The following is a 17,706-nucleotide window of genomic DNA, read 5'->3' as shown; positions in this document are numbered from 1 at the left end:
TGAGACCATACTCCCCGTACAATCCTATACCTTCATAGCTAATACTAAGCAGTTTCAGAGGAATGGAGAAGTTCTAAGTTACAAATTAAAATCTCTTTAATATGATAAATAACTCAGTAGAGCAACTTAAAACAAGTTTAACTGGAGTGTCGAGAATTCCTGTGGCAAAGAAATTCTAAAAAGATTTGGTGAATTTTCTTGCTATATTCAGAATTTCAGATCATGTCCAGATATGAAAACAGCATCTGCACCATCACAACAAACACACATTCAAATGTAAATAGATGATCCATGGGGAGCCACAAAAAAAAGAAGAAGAAGAAGCCATACGATGTTCAAATTGTAAGTTCTCACATGATTTGGGAAACAAATTGCTGTATGTATAATTAAAGCTGTTTATTTACATCCTATATATTTTGAATTGTACATCTTCCAGACGGCAGTAATGTGGATTGTACAAGCCACTGAACTGGTGATTAAAGATTAAGAGCGAAGATGAATCAATGGATGGTTCTCTCAAAAAGAGAGAAAATTGAATCAATGAATGGTGCTAAATAACAACAGCACCTCGAAGGGGCCTATCATATGTTGTACAAGAATATACAGGTTGAATCATGTCAAGAGCGTGTGCGAACCAAAGCTGTTGAAACATAATGAAACTAGGGAACTTATGCATGATCTTGTCAGTATGCGCTGAGATCAACGAATTCCTCTAATTAGTGCCTAGGAGACGTCTTTTGTCCAGTACCTTCAAGTTCACACGTCTGCTGGTGTTACCTTCCTAACTTGAGAAGGGAATTAAGGGAGGTACTGTTAAATTTTTGAGCAAGTCCTCTTAGAACAAGAACAATGACATCCCGCATATACTGGTTTGGCACAACTACTTTCACTTCATTATCGCTATTGATGACAATCTTGAAGCAGAGTTGGTCATTGCGATTGAGATCAACCTGCAAATTGCCAATATCATTCATTACCACAAGAATGTCTAGAACTTTATGCTGGATGACTAGTCTATAAAGTAGGCAACATTACATCCATGCTAAATCAACTAGGTCGTTCTACATGTCTTAATATATGATAGAATTTAAATATTTTTGTCAACTTCTACATCCTTCAACAGTTCAACTAATATAGGGCATTTCATATTTTGAGAGGGTAAAAAAAAATCTTACATGGAAAGGAGGGGCATAGGTTCCCCGTACTTCAATAGTCTGAAACAAAGTGTTAGAGCCAGGTTTTACAACTTTAACCCTCTTTCTGTTGACTTCCAAAATCCTTTTCTCAAGATTTTGCACTCCTGGAGCCTGTTAAGTTGGCCACAAATCATAAGATTTAGCTTCCATCTGAATTAATCACTTTGAGATTCATGTTCCTTAATATACATCAGAAGATAAACCAAAGATAGCTACCATTTTAGGTGGCCTGGCCTTGTCATACAAAACCTGCTTCCATTACAACAGGAATATGTCAACTTTCAGGAAAATGTTTATCAAGCATATTCATATATCAAATGCACAAATGCTTTATATGAATGAATATGCAATCATACAAACGTTTTCAAACCGGTGACTTATGACAACCTGGATATCAAACAGGAATTTTTTGCAGAAATAGAAAATGGTGATCTGAATTGATGTTTTTGCATTTCAGTGTCCAACTAGTGTCAAAATAATGCCAATATTATACTCTTTTGATATCTTACTATAAGGAAGATGTTTAACCAATTCAGGAGTGTATGCTAGGAAAAAAGTATATATATCTTTTTTGAAGTGCAGTAAAATTCACCTCAAACTTCATGGAACCAAGATCAAGCTTCTGTTGCACTTCTTTATAGACATCAGGCTCTGCAAGTGATACAAAAAAGTGAGCAAATATAGCAGGCAGAAAAAGGTTTGTGGAGAGGATCTACATGGCATCACGTCATAGTTGCTTTTGCCAAAAAAAAATGTTGGACTTTATTGCTGTTGTTCATAAAAAAATTTACATAGTGATATGACAGATAACCTTGTTCAAGCCAAAGATGGACCACAATTTCAATACTGAGATTCGGTGATTAGATCCACAATCTATTTGAGTGCAGATAATATATTGCGGTATTACTATTAACTAGTTCAACATCTCAACTAAGGGCAACAAGAAAGTATAAAGGGATAAGATAAGTCTTAATTGCCACTAGTCTGTCATATCATATTGAAGAAAGACACTCAACTGAGAAAATGGAGGAAAACAAATCAAATATCACTTGGACATTACCAACTGCAATTGGTTCTGTTGATGCAGAAACAGGTAGTCCCTCCACTCCATCCTCCCTTACAGGAGTATAAACTGCCACTAGTCTGTACCCTACATCATCAATGTTAGCTTCATATGTTCTCCCCACTTCACCTGCATTGAAATCGTTAAACAATGAAGAAGGCCAGAATTCTGCAGATATCATCTGATTGTCATGTAGTTACATCAGATGGAAAGTGTGCTGCATGCCAAGTAGAAACCTATAAATACAAAAGAGTATTCATGTGCTATACCACTTTGGTCATCAAACCAAATCCATTTTAACTGTTTGAGAAACACTGCTAGTCTACTAGCGTCCATATGTGTGCATATATCTGCATTGGAATTCAATGCTGCCCAGTAATATCCCCATGCCCCAATAAGTAACCATCTCTGTTGTTTAAGTTCTCAACCAAAATGGTATATTTTGGCAACTCATCAAGATTGTCAGGTTTCTTGGTTATCAGTGGATGCCTATTTTGTTCTAATTTGCCAGGCAAACATTATAGCAAAAATCCATGAATGTAAGCATCACCATCCGAAGCCATGATTAATGATTCCATAATCTAAAAGGAAACTCTCATTCGGGGTACAGATGCAGGTAAACTACTTAGCTTTAAGTTGTGAAATTTACTCAAACAAAAGAAAGAACATTAAGTTGTGAACATGTACAACTTCCTAAAACTATGAATATTTATATAAAACTTGAGGTAGGATTATAAAAACACACGACTTACTAAACTACGAGGATGTAGATAAGACTTGAGGTAGTACCAAATCTGGGACCTAGCAAATCCAGATAAAGGAATGTCTGATATCACCTCATGTCCTCATTAACAGCTCCATGACCCAATCCTTTACCACATAATGGAGAAGAGCAAGTATTACCAGATACTAACTTGAAGTGTTAATAGGGGTGGCACAAAAGATGACAGCTCAAAATACTTGAGAATTTCCACAGAATTGAGAAAAGGTAATTAAATTGAACCAAAAGAAAGAGTGGTTGAGCAATTTGCTTTCATGGTCTCCTAGAGATTGGGTATTGACTAGAATGCAATTGAATGTGAATAGGCATCTATGAAAACAGCTCTAAACTTTTAATAGGAAAAAAAAAGATCACAAAAAAGAGTATACCAGGTATGGAGATAAGATCAGGACTTGCAACTGTCGATTTGAGCCACTGAATTTTGCTCTTGCCCTCTCTTCCACCACTATAAGTTCCCCGAACAGCATATAAATTAGTGTGGAAACCACTTCCTTCAATCTTCAGATCGTAAATTTTAGGTGTCCCTACAAACATCAAAGAATCATTAAGGAAAACCAGCAGCTTATCATGTTAAATTTGACTAGACAATGGCAAAGTTTGAAATTAAACATTTATAGGTAGTAGAAACTAGAAAATTTAGGAACACAAGATATCCATCAAAATGTACTATTCCATATATGCTTAATATCGTGATCAACAGAGCATTTTCTTTACCAAGTATTTCTGGAAATGCGAGATCCTGGTATGTACAGTAGTAGGGGTCAAATACTAGATCTTGCTCAATGTTTTAACACAGATAAATGTGAATTCCATTGTTGCAATCTCTACACCAGCTTCAAGTTATAAACCCCCAAAATAAAAGCTCAACTATGGACTTTCGGGGAAAGACTTATTATGATTGATAAAAAATAAGGACCAATAACTAACTTAATTATATGAAAAGCTAAATTGGATGGGAAGAGAGAGAACCTGGCAATATAGGAGAAGTCACCGCTGATACAGGTTCACTCGATCTCCCAAACTTATCTATAACAACGCATTCACATTTTAAGCATCGACCAATATCCTCTAAGCACATCTTATATGAGCAAGAGTGTTGAGCAGCCAATGTTTCAAAGGATTGACACTCTCCTGTTCCTATTGAATGAGACCTACTCCCAGATTTTGGATGATTATAGTCAAGAGGAAGTATTAAAATAGAAATGACGTAATATAGCTCATATCTTACCATTCATACACAATCTCTTTCTTATACTTGTCCCAAATAAGCTGTTGAACTTCATTTTTTGGAATTATTTCAACAGCAGTGAGTATTTCTCCTTCGACCTCCTTTCCTTCGAAAAAAAGCATTTCAATCTTTGGAAGTTCTGAGAAAATCGGGTAGTAACTGTGGTTAGACAATTTGATGCATACCTACTATATTTGAAATTAAATACACCAACAATGGGATATTGCTTTAATGATATCCTGGTTCCTAAAGTAATTTTCCTGCATGATGAAAAAGAATATTGCTTTGATCTGGATTTTTGACAAAAAATAAGTGTGATACTGTCATCAGGTACATCTGAAGTATAAATCCTATATCATGCAGGATGAAACGGGGCAGAAGAAACAAGTGTAACAAAATGCACATCATGAGAAATCAGTTTTGTTTTGTATATGCTTGTGGTTATGTATGTGACTATATATATGTGTGCGAGGAGACCATTGTTAGAAACAGTTTCAATAGCACTGGCACTTATAAGTGTTAATATACAATATTCAGATTTTACATCAAAGCCAACTTTATACTATAAGTGAAAGGGCAGATTGCAATTCTCAGTATGAAATTCACAGGAAACTACCAAACCAATAACGAAGATCTGTTAACTTTGACAGTTCATAACTTCATATATCTTCCTTGTGTTTAAGAACTAAGAGACTATAGAATAATAGAGATCTGACTATCTCAGCATAAAAGAAAAAAATGTGCCAAAGTTTAGTACATCAGGTTTCTGACTTCACCTGGGAGAATCACAGTGGATGGTTCTGATAATTTAAGTTTTCCAACAACACCATCTGAACGAACAGGAGTATACCTGCCACATAATCATTAGACAATGAGATACAGATTAGAGAACAAAGAGAGTGGCGACATGCTCCATAAGAAAATAGATAATAACTCATTTACTTCACAAAGAAGCGCAAAGAGCTAAAAGTATGGAAGTTCTCAAGAAACCAATTTGAAGAAAATGATTGAGCACAGTAGCTGAATTAATTGGCTGATGAATAAATAGGACACTGACGCCATATTACAATAATCTGTAGATGCTCTCCGGGATTCATTACCTTATTCTATGTTCTTGCTTCCACCCTAAAGATTAGGTTCTCTTCAACATTTTTCTCCAAGCTACTGAAATTAGAGAAGACACCCTAAGCCAGACATTTCTTGTGCTCAGGCCAAAGCCAAGTTCCTACAGCTTATGCTTAATGAAAACAACTACAACCAAGTTACTTTTTGATATATACTTTAGTTGATTTTTCCATAAGACCCTCCAGTTAGTTAACTTCCTTGATGAGCCCAAATTCAATTCTCTGCCTCATAACACAGATCAGAAGCTTCTACTCACCAATTCTAAAACCACAATTCTAGATGAAAAGATGAGAACATTCAACAGATTAAAAAGCACAAAAAAAAAAAATTACTTACCCATATAATAGACGGCACTCGTAATCTGAGTCTGTAACTTCATAAGTGGTAGAATTAGCTCCAGTTATAGGAATTATAGTTTCTTCATTAGTTTCTCTATACCAGCTATGGAGGCTTGACCCCTCATACCCACCATAATATACTCCTGATCCATTATATACACCCGATCCTATCTCTTTCAAACACACTCCGGAAACAGAAGGAAGAGCTGTGAATTAAAGATGTACACATAATAAGAGGAAGAAAGTTTCAGACAAGTAACAAAACAGACATGGGCTTATGTTATAACTCGAGGCAACCTGCCATTACTGGATGACTGCTAATGCTAATTAACGGATCTCCAGCTTTTCCATCAGCACGCGTAGGAACCCAGCAAAGGGCCAAGTAGGAGCCAACATCATTTAAAGAAGGTATATATGTTCTGTTTCCACGTTCCATCATCAGTGACTAACATTAGTTCTAAAAGGTGAATTGATTTCAAAGTTGGTACGAATCTCATTTTAGCAGTAAAGAACTCACAAGGTTTCTCCAACTATATTAACATCACAAGATAAAGAAGCTATATGAACCAATTCCGATTCAGCAATCTTTGATTTTGTTCGATACCAAGTGTATTTTCCAACACCTTCTTTTCCACCATAATAAGTTTTCAGGGGAATAATTTCCTCATCCTCGAAACACCCCGGCAGAACAAGCTCACTGCCTCTTGGATCCGCTGCAGCACAGCATTGAAGAAAACACAAATAAGTAATAATGTACACATACAGATAGCGCATCAAAATCAACAAAACGATAGGACGACCTTAAGAGTCAGATAAAATCATAAATGATAAGGTATTGTAACTATTGTTCTTTTTAATAGTCTAAAGTATTGGAAGATGGACAGCAATATGCCGGCAATAAGCATTTATAACGCTTGTTACCCTTTAAAATGCCAACTAAACAGGACTTGTCATGGAAGCATCTTTTCAAAGGCATATCAGTAGTGAGTTTCTAAGTCTCATATTAAACCTGAAAGTCCAATCAGAAATTGAAATTCTCATTGGATGATTTATGACACTAGCTGACTGTTGACATTCCATCAGTTCTTCATCAATTTGTTTTTCATAGCATTAAAGTGTTTTCTTATTTACTTTCTTTTGAGGGTTTTTTTTTCCTCCATGTTTACTTTGTAGTCATGGGATGGTAATTGCTAGAATTCCAGTATTCAACTTTAACCATGTTAATTTCTCTCTCGTAGACCTATCATAGATTTTCATAAGCAAGAGATCTGTGCCACATTGTCAGAACAAGAGGCTAGTTCTGTCTGCATTAAGTGAGCCGAGCCTGAAATAAAATACAGGTTCGAAATTAATGTCAAGCTGAGCTTGAACAGAACCAAGCTCACTCAAGCTCAGCTCATTTACACCCCTAGCTCAAAAAACCTCCTTCAACCATGGAGCCAAGAAGTTTGAGTGATTTGTAGGTCAGAGGTCCTGCAGACAACTTCGTAAATGCAAGCATTATGGGAAACTTTTCTTCTTAACATAGTCAAATCGAGTATGAAAACTTCCAAATAAAGTTGATTGTAGCTCCAAGAAAGAAAATTCTTGATAGCTAGAGATAAGCCAGTATCTGATATTAAATTTAGATAGATTATAAAGTGTACAGCTGAAGAGCCACCGTTCACATAATATTTTTCAAGATAAACTTACCAGGTAGAATGGGGCCTATATTTTCTGAAAAAACAACAGGACCACGAGCTCCATCACTTCTAATAGGTTCACAGGAAGTGGATACAAGGAAGCCAATATCATCGCATGTCAGGGTATATGATCCTGTTCTAATCCCTGTGATTTCACTCTGTGTACCATCTGAACTGGTCTGCAAATGCAAAATACATCTTATTTAAACCATTCTAACTAGCTTGATAGCAAGTTGAAACATGGATATAGTTTACATAGAGTAGCTCTGGTCATGTTCTCAGGATAGAAGGAAGAATTAAGCTGCAACTCTTGCAACTGTTATACTTAGTCATTATAAGACAGCTTATCAGCAAGCACTTACCAGGAACCAACGGAAAATTGAGTCACCTTCTTCACCTCCCCAGTATTTCTTGTTAGCAACCAATGTGAATCCTTCAATTCCTTTACCAGATATTTTGAGAGAGAGCAATCTTGGACCTCCTGTTAAAATGTTAATAATCCAATCAAAAGTATGTAAATATGGATAACCAGTCAAAAATGGCATCTCACATGCATGTAAAAAGAATGATTATTACTGATGTGAGAAGTATCGCATCTCTAAAATAATTATTTCAAGCAGGAGATGGAAACAATAAAATGATCAGCAACCCAATACTGATAATATATATGATAGAAAAGTCCTATTTCTCGCCTTTCTCTTGAAAATAGTGACCAGGTCTGACCATGCAATGCTGCATGAGTTGCAGCTGCTACCACTAAATAGTTGTTTGTGTTTTTGAAAAATAAAAATTTTACATACTTATTTGTCATGATTCCAGAATTAGACGTTTCTCATTTTAAATTTCTCTGCTAATTGTCGTTTCAGAAATAGAAGTGCTCATAACAGAAATAATCTTCTCGTGGTGTTGTTGAAGTAAGCACCTGGACGGACTCGCTCTTTGCCTAGGAAAGTTCTAGGGTCACCAACAACACCATCATCCCTCATAGGAGTACACTTGAAAGAAATAAACTTGCCAATAGCTTTCTTTGGTATGCAATACTGAACAAGACCTGATGCCTCTGGAATTGGTTCACCTTTATCAGCGTCAGTCTGCAAAGCACCACATATATTAGCAAAATATGGGTCGCAAGAGATATGTGAGGATTCCACACAACCACTTGGAAATCTGACAACAATGGAGTTCCCGTTTTCCCTCTTCCTCCCATGTTACCTTTAAAGCATTCTCCTCGTCTTTATTCTTGTAAGGGTGTAAGACCCCTTGTAACCTCACCTATTTCTAAATAAATATAACTGGGCTAACCCCAACTTGTCTCACATCTTGCTCTCCTAAAGCCCCACATTAGTGGGAATCTTACGCACAAAAACACTTGTTATCGCCATGCATTGTACCCAGAAAAAATATAGATGGTTGTCATAAAGAAGAGTTGAACTGTTACTCCAAGATAAAATTACTAAACTATGAAGCCCTTAAAGCATGCAGAATAAATAAGAATGAGAACATACTTCATGGAGATACCAACTATAGAGACTTTTTCCTTCATGGCCCCCAATGTAACCATATGATGCAGTCAGCATTTCCCCCTCAGAAAATTCACCAGTTACTGTCAAAAATATTAAGCACGGTGGAAGTGCTGTGAAAAGAGTCACGTCAGTAAACTTGAAAGTCATGTAGACTTAAGTTGAAAGATAAACATGAAGAATTCTGTTAAGAGAAAAGCCACAAGTTGTGTATGTTTTGTCAAAAAGCAAATGCTCTGGAAACAAATATAAAGAATATTTAACTAATGCTAGAGTAAATCAAAGCCTGTAGTCATAAAAAAATAAAGGTTTGTAGTCTTAAACTCTATTCACTGATTGTTTAGACAGCAAAACAAGAGAAAGCATTCACTTTACTTGACGATTCCAATTAGTGATGTATGGAGAGAATTTAATTTTTCTACATGTCTTCAACAAAACAGCACATGGATCCAATAAATTACTTCATTTTCATTAGGAAATTATCATATTCCAAATTCTGATACATCAGTGAATACAAAAGCCATTGTTCTTGAACTGGATTAGCCTTTTAACAACATGAAGAAAGTGAGACGGGGCTATATAGTACTTATATAAATAAACCAGACAGAACATTTCTAATATCATTAAATTTAATAGAACTAGAAGAAGATATCTATTTTACGAACACTAAGCACATTGTGAATTGTGATCAATGTGAAAGGCATCTTACTTACTTTCGACAACTTGCTCTGATATAACATATACTGGTTCACCAGTTTCACCATTAGGTGCCCCAGGACAGAATTTTGCAACAATATAATATCCAACAGCGCAAAGGGGAATGCAAAATGCCTAAAGGCCAAATCACAAGATCAGTCATAGAAAAATTATCTATGCAATTAAACAACAAAAGTGGTGATGAAAGTCAATAATTATCTAGTGTGATGCTTCTAGGAAATTAAGATTTCTTACCTTTGCAATTTTGGAAGTAGTAAGTGCTTCAAGACTATGTTCCCCCTCTAATTTTGATGCAGATGTCTTAAACCATTGGACCCAGCTAAATTCCTCAGTTCCCCCAATGACAGTAGCAGCAACAGCCACCTTATTGCCTTCCCTCAAGTCACCAACTATCTTCAAATTGGTAACCTTCAGTGGAGCTGAAAAATAAGGCAGAAACTGTATAAGGTCAAATACTTAAGTTCATGTACCATTCATGAAGAAAGCGAACGAACATGAGATCAGAACACGAAAGATGTATTAAACTAATGTATGATTAGTTTCTACCTTTCTTCACTATCTCTGTCATGACAGATGCTGATTTCCCTTCCTGTCCTGGAAAAGTCACCAGAGAGCATGCGCAAATAATTTTGATAATGGTGTAATGCCATGTAAAATAATTGAAAAAAAAATTTATATTAAGAATCATAAGAAACTACACCTTCAGAGTTGACAGGAATATAGACAAATTTTACATGTCGTCCAACATCTTCTTCTGTCACAGCATACTCGGTTGTACCAGATGATGCTAATAGAAATTCACTGGCCGAGAAGAAGTGATGGAGAAATAGACAATAAGAAATTGTCAGACACTGAATACAACACTTTAATTGTTTAACATATTCAGATTCGATACACCTCATTGCTCACGTTCCATTTCTCTTTCTCTAAATATGGGTTTTGTCTATTTACAATTTTGCTATTGTTTTTGTTTATTGATCTATTGGTGGCTGTATTTTCTATAACACCTTATGTGATGGCCCAGGTAAAAGCCATGACTAACCATTGTAACATACATGGTTAAGCAAGAACCAAGTAATATAGCAGCCTCATGAAAGACAAGCAAAAACAAAAGGTTACACAATCAGCATCGGCATACCTGTTCTCTTTCTCTCTCAGCCACTGATACTTGCTTTGACCCTCCTTGCCACCAAAGTATTCTCCAAAGCCTTCAATTATATTGCCTTCAACAGCATGTCCCACAATCCGCACATTTCTGACCGATGGTGCAGCTGGAAAAGAGTTTCATAGACCATGAAGTTGTAATCACCAAGAGGAACGAAAAACATCTAATATAGCATAATGCCTACTATCACTGCCAAGATATAACTGCAATAAAGGAATAACAAAAAACTAGTTGTAAGAAAACATATTGAATTTGAAATGCATGTACAGACTACAGAGGGAAAAAAGAATCTGTGATGATATTGAAAATTATATCAAGCAACTCAGCTGGATCCCAAGGAAATTGAAACATAGACAAGGATAAAAGGAAGCATAACAAATTAGTTTAGCTGAAATGCTAAAAGATAAAAATATCAAATTCCTGCAACTCACCATGCGAAAAAAACAACCAACCAGAAGTATTTTGAGTATTACTATGAGCACTTCATTCCTAATCATGAACATTTTGCTAACAACTAGTGTGTGATGTAATGATGTGCAAATAGATTCCCCCTTTATCAGTACATGTTTCTTGAATAGTGTAGAAAAGGATTTCCAAAGGTGGGAAGTAAGAAAACGGAAATAGCTGGTATCCAAGCTTCAAGCACCACCTGCTTTTACAAAGTCGCTCATAGCATACTGTAGTTCTCCCCTAACATCTTCCTTTTGTTACTGGAATGTATATAAAAAACCAAACACGAATGAATGTGATACTGCATAGCTTCTAAATATACCTGGAGAAACAGGTGAAGAGATGGCAAAAACAGATGGGAATTCAGTATCTTCCATTATTGGAGTACACTCGACCTTCAAATATTTGCCAATATCCTCATGTTTTGGCCAATACACCTTGTTATTTAGAACAAGAATATATCAGCAAGTTGCAATTACCAGAAAGAAAATTAACAACTGCTGAAGTATATAGCCATATCAGATAAAAGTTATACCTCACCTACTGCATCAGTAATAGTCACAAAGTTGGTAGGAGTTCTGTCACCTATAAACCACTGATGTTTAAGAACTAACTCACAATCACTGTTTAAACTGGTGAATTTGAAGTGGCAACCGCAAGCGTCTTCTTCAAATGGTTGATCAACAGAAGCTTCTTCAATCATGTATCCTGGAGGTAAGTGTTTCTTCCATTGCTCAGCTAGAAAGGAAAATGTGGAGTCTGTCCAATAAAGATAGCACTATAATAGGTAAGTCCTAATAGCTCAAAGTCAAGAATGAAAAACAATGACATAACAGCTGATGGTTTCTAGTTTATCATGGCAAATTGGCAATCCTAGAACTTGAGACCGTGTTAGGATGGATTTTTTGCTTCAGAAAAGCAACAACCACACAGAGATGTGGAAAATGAAAATGCTATTTATGTGAGAGAATATTCATCAATAAAAGAGTAGTTATCAAAATCTTTAGTTTCCCTATTGCTCAATACCAGAATTTCTCCCAAAAATTTATCAAATGCAAGTTGTCATTATAAATCTTGAGCCATCCACAGCTAAAGAACCAGTAGAATTTAGTGATACACCACTTACACTAGTTACTTGTACGATTGTCAGGACGTAAGAAATCACTATTTAATTACCATAATCAAGACAAAGGAACAAGCTGCCAGAAAGAATTATCTCACAAACATTTGAATGGATATGTTAGGATAGCATGCCAGAGGGCCTACAGACAGAACTATAGATGTGAAGAACTAATATGACCTAAATAAGAACTACAGGAAATGGTCTTAAACACATTTTCAGAATATTAAAACGTTTAACATTGCATTTAGGATCCAAAACTTCATACCTGCAGCAAGCTCTGGGCGACAAAATTCCCATCCATCCTGAATGCACAAAGTCGTATGAGCAGGGTACAGCTTTGCAACTTCCTTCTCACTGGGAGAGAGATCTGCATGTTCTTTCCATATTAGATATGTGACAGAAAGTAAAGAAAGATAAATTTATAAACAGACAAATTTGAGCCATATTCAAGCTAATTGTATTTGCTTCATCATATTTCAAATTCTCATTGTTTCTGAGGGCCAAAAAATTGATCTTGCTTAACTACTTGAAAAATCATGTATCTAAGAGCCAGAGATAACAATCCATCAACTAAAATTCTTAAAATCGACATTGATAGACTATATCCGCAAATCATATACACAGAAAAAAATGAGAAGGGCTCGCCATTGACAAGTTTCTCACCAGTGTGGTGTCTGTGAAACAGTGGAAGACAAGAAGAAAGATTTGTAAATGACAAAATTTTAAAAAAAATCACGATGAAGATTAGAAACTTGAGTGCACCTCGATCATTAAACTGTTTCAAAGTGGAGCCTACAAGCAATATGGTAGCAGCTTCCAAGTGAGGCATCTCTAGAATTGGATTCTCCTCTACACGTAAATGCTGCACAGGTAGTAGTTATAAATTTCAGTTGTAACAATAAAAAAGCAAAAGCTCACAAAACTCTGATCTGGAAATTAGAAGTGAATACTCAAATTTATTTCCAAGATATTTCAGTGTTGATAAAACACAGCATTTTTCACATAAGATACTACATACAATTGATGTTCTCACTTATTTTGAAGTACAAGAGTGGGTTACCGAGAAAGAGAAGATGAATTCATTCATTGAACTTACTAAATCTCATTCTCTTTCCATGTAACATATTTCGTAACTATTTTTTTCTTGTCTTCTCCCTGACGAATCATTCTTGTTTTTTGCTTGTTCTTTTAATGAAAACATCCAGCTTCTAAGATTGGGTATCGTAGTTGCAGTAGCAACTTTATATATCTAAATAAGCTGTAGGGAGTAAATTTCCACGTATGTACAATGGCTTTGATACCAGATGAGCGGACATTTACCATTTTGTCACAGCATAAAAGATTTGGGGGGTAAAGTGACTTCCAAAGGATGCAGTAACCTGTTTCTCCCAGTTAACAACATTATCAACAACAATGTGTGGGGATACTTCTTAGTGTCAAAGGAAAAGAAAGCCATGGTATATAATGATCAACAATGTATATGCTTCACACAAAACTTAAAACAATGTCAAGTGTATAAAGTTAGCTGTTTTCAAGGTGACACCTTCAGGAACTCTGCTATATAATCTAGAAAATGGGAGAACCCAGAAAGGCATACCAGTAACAGCCAATACAAACCTCGAGAGAAGGTAGATGGGGAAAGCCCTTCAAAGTTGATATTTTATTTTTGCTGGCTGCTAGAACCTATGTGAATACAAAATGAACGAAAGTGGAGGACTGAAAGAAATAATAAACATCTAGATAAAAGATTAAACTCACTGACCTTCAGCCGAGGTTGACTAACCATAGAAAGTGACCTCAACCTATTTTGAGCGACAGAAAGAAACTGGAAGGAGAGAGAGAGAGAGAGAGAGAGAGAGAGAGAGAGCGAGAGAGAGAGAGAGAGAGAGAGAGAGAGACCATATAATCATTATTAAAGTTCGTAAATATTAACAGAATTAGATGGAAAAAGTACAAGACCTAGGTCAGGAATGTGCTAAACACTTACCTCCAAGTTAGGAAGTTGGGGAAGGCTGGCAAGTGAAGTTATTCGATTTCCAGCAAGATTGAGTTGCTGAATGATAAATAGCATACCGTACTTAGTTATAGAGAATATATGTATAGCAAAGATCTAATATTTACAGACATAAGCAGATAAAAAAAAAAGGTAGAAGATTTTAGACCAGGAGTTCTTTGCAGTTTCCAAGGGTATCAAATCCAGATCCTTTGAAAGTATTAAAGCTCAAATCAAGAACCTGTGTAATGGATAGAGGTAAGCAGCATATATGATTATATTATGCAATCAACAACAAGCTATTACTTTGCACTGAACTGACAGGTGACGAATATGTTAGAATGGACAATACTTTTGCATCACTAAACAAATGGAATGAGAAAAAGAACTTAGAAATCAATAAGAAAAGCATACCTTCACCCTCTTCAGAATCTCAATACCTTCCAAAGATGATAAAAGATTGTCCCTGAGATAAACAAACTAAAAACAAGAAATATTACTGATCTTAAAGCAGCAATTTCTTTTCAACTAAGAAATATTTTGTGTGTTACCACCTGTTACAAGAATTTAAATGAAATGTAGGAAGGCAATAAAATCTCAGAAATGAACGTTCCAAACTTCCAATTATCTACACGGTCAGATTTCATGATAAACTAAATGCCAATTAATTAACAGTATTTTTGGCCATGTTACAGTTCAGTAGCTGGATAGATCGCTCCACATGAGAATGTTCAGTCAACCTACTTTAGATAATGAATAACCAGATCACAATGAAATACTTGGGAAATGTACAAAATTTGATGACAGTCATTTTCAGGAAACTTCTCCACTGCTAAGCATCACACATATCATTAAAAGATATTCGTCACACCTCAAATAGACAACATATGATTTTCAAGCAGAAGATGGCTCAAACAAATAAATGAGAATAACATGAAAGCATATATGGATTGAAAAAATAGAGAATGAAATAAGAGATTTATGACAATAGTTTAACAAAGATATGGAGGTAACTCATATAGAGCAGTAACAGATTTTGGCTTAGGATAACAGAAGCTAACAGCTTAGGCACCATTACGATGGCCAAAGAACATACGATACTGAGAGGGTCTAAAACTGCAGCTGTCCTAACCATTTAGAATAATGAAATGTCCCATAAGGTAAAAGGAACACAGTGGAAGATGTACAAGACTATTATTGTTAGAGAGCATTGTAAAGGAGTGGAGCAGCAGAATTTTGGCAATATGATTTTCAGTGAGTCATGGAACTGTTTTTCTTGTATGTATCTGCGTCTTATTTGTTTAGGTTAACTACTTCACTCCATGCCAAGATTTTCTCATGGCTTTCTTGTTTGGTAAAAGTTAAGACATCAGTTGTGCATAAATCATCTACTGCAAATACTTTTACAAAGAGAAATTGTTGTTCATATGGCATATATAGATGTAGAAAACAAATATGATTGTTCAAGAAAAGATCAATGACAGTCTTGAAAGATGAAGGCTTGGATGCTGTTGTGAGGTGGAACTTGAAAGCAGAAATTCTTGTTTTAGAGCCTAGAAAAAGGTATCCAGTGCAATGTATGAACAAATTGGCCACTAGTATTTATATGATCATCAATATATAGGAGAGTTAAGAAAAACGAATATATAGATATAGAGATTGTGTTTCATTCAAAATTGTTCAAGTATCCGTCTCGATAAACAAGTTGTAGATATCCTTAGTTGCCAAAGGTGTACATACCACAACAATAGGAATCTATATTTTGCACTCAAGGAAGATCCAATTATTGTTAATTTAAAATGATATATCTATTTACCTCCAAATCTGGTGACAAGTTCAAGGCATTAAGCTTACGAACTCTCTGCCCTCTCAAATCCAGCCTCTGTAGATGTGGAGCAAAAAACAGATAAAAATACTTGATAATAATTACTTTAAAATATGTAAAAGGGAGTAGCAAAGCTTCAAATGTTAAGAAAAAAAAAAGGGAAAGGAAAAGGAAAACTAACCTTTTCATCGCCGGGTTTGACATCTACCTGCGGGAGCATCTCTAAGGAGGAATCATGACTATCTAAAGCTGAACAATTCCTCCGACTTGATAAGGTCCCTCCGTTTACTGATGATGACATGGATTCCAACTTTAAGCTGATTGTCACTGAAGGTGAATGCACCAAAGAAGAAGACGAAGAGATAGTTTTGAGGCTACTGTGTCCATAAGAACTATCCGCAAAAGGGGATGAGACCTTTTTCAATGAAGAAATCGATAATGATGGGTTAACAGAGGGCTTCTTGGTAAAATCTTCATTGCCGCTATCAGATGTTGAGGATAAGTGTGACACTGGAGAAGCCCTTCTACCTTCAGCCAGAAGTTTTGAGGTATCAGAAGGCCCTGACCTTGGTTGACTGTCGGATTCAATTTTCTTGCCTGGATCAGGGACAGAAGAAGGAACCTTTTCAATACCAAAATCTCCATTTTCCTGTGGTTTAGGCATTGAATACACTGTCCCCCCTATGCTGTTCCTTCTGCGGAGTGAAGCAGCATTGGTTGTCAAGCTGGAGTTGATCAGAATAGGCCTAAGGCCACTAACATTCAATTCTATTTCTGGAGCATCATCATCCTTCTTCTTGATAGACGAAGCAGATACTGATCTTCTACCTATTGCAGCGAGCATATGAGGTTTGGCAAATTTCAGAGAATTCTTTACCCTTTCAACCGAAGAAACATGGGAACGCTTTCGAGCAGCCAAGGAGTTACTATCCAAAAGAGACTCCATTGCTAAAAGCCTAAGACTTTGACAACTCTCTCTGCAAGGCGTAATTTTGTTATCCTAGATCTTTCGACACATTAATGAGATTGAATGATCACATTCTCATCCTCATCATAGCCAGGCTCCGGAATGCCACTGCAAATAAATCAATAAGAAGCCAACAGTTCTGAGATTTTACTACGAATTCCTCATAAAGAACCTAATTACTCCACTGCGAGATCAACCCAACGTTAAGCTCATCATACAACACAAAATAAAGAAAATGAATCATCAACTATTAGATTGCCTTAGAACTTCCCCGCCACAAAACTACAGATCACACGGATTCGAAACAAAGTCACAAACATTTACATCCAGATCACATAGAATATTTTAAAATTTAGAAAACTTGGTGTCAATGTCATTTACTTCCAGAAAAAGAAACAGAATAAAAACAAAAGAGATAATACCTTATTTAACCAGAATGTAGATAAAAACCTCAAAGATAAATTTACATCCAACTCAGAAAAATAATCAACTATAAGCTTGCCTTTAGAACTTCCCGACCATAAAGCTACAGA

At 35.9% G+C, this 17,706-nt stretch overlaps 1 protein-coding gene across 1 annotated transcript; it reads right to left on the bottom strand.

The window, feature by feature from the left end:
- Window positions 1–365: 365 nt before the first annotated feature.
- Window positions 366–17,152, bottom strand: LOC140759065 (187-kDa microtubule-associated protein AIR9-like). Its single transcript, XM_073095530.1, has 32 exons — window positions 16,388–17,152; window positions 16,198–16,263; window positions 14,796–14,861; window positions 14,551–14,622; window positions 14,376–14,441; window positions 14,151–14,213; window positions 14,006–14,071; window positions 13,151–13,250; window positions 12,654–12,755; window positions 11,801–12,024; window positions 11,588–11,702; window positions 10,789–10,921; window positions 10,351–10,451; window positions 10,197–10,244; window positions 9,885–10,069; window positions 9,647–9,764; window positions 8,919–9,046; window positions 8,336–8,504; window positions 7,776–7,894; window positions 7,424–7,592; window positions 6,249–6,444; window positions 6,029–6,150; window positions 5,730–5,937; window positions 5,045–5,118; window positions 4,269–4,407; window positions 4,010–4,191; window positions 3,409–3,564; window positions 2,257–2,388; window positions 1,789–1,847; window positions 1,413–1,445; window positions 1,176–1,307; window positions 366–950 (listed from the first exon to the last, which is right to left on the bottom strand). The coding sequence occupies exons 1-32, from the start codon at window positions 17,150–17,152 to the stop codon at window positions 774–776; spliced, it is 4,485 nt and encodes a 1,494-aa protein (XP_072951631.1). The 3' UTR covers window positions 366–773.
- Between the last annotated feature and the right edge of the window lie 554 nt (window positions 17,153–17,706).

This window comes from Typha angustifolia, chromosome 4, assembly GCF_048772165.1.
Source record: "Typha angustifolia cultivar Huaian chromosome 4, ASM4877216v1, whole genome shotgun sequence".
Taxonomy (NCBI): domain Eukaryota; kingdom Viridiplantae; phylum Streptophyta; class Magnoliopsida; order Poales; family Typhaceae; genus Typha; species Typha angustifolia.
Note: the sequence above shows the minus strand (reverse complement) of the source record. Positions and strands in the feature narration are given on the sequence as shown.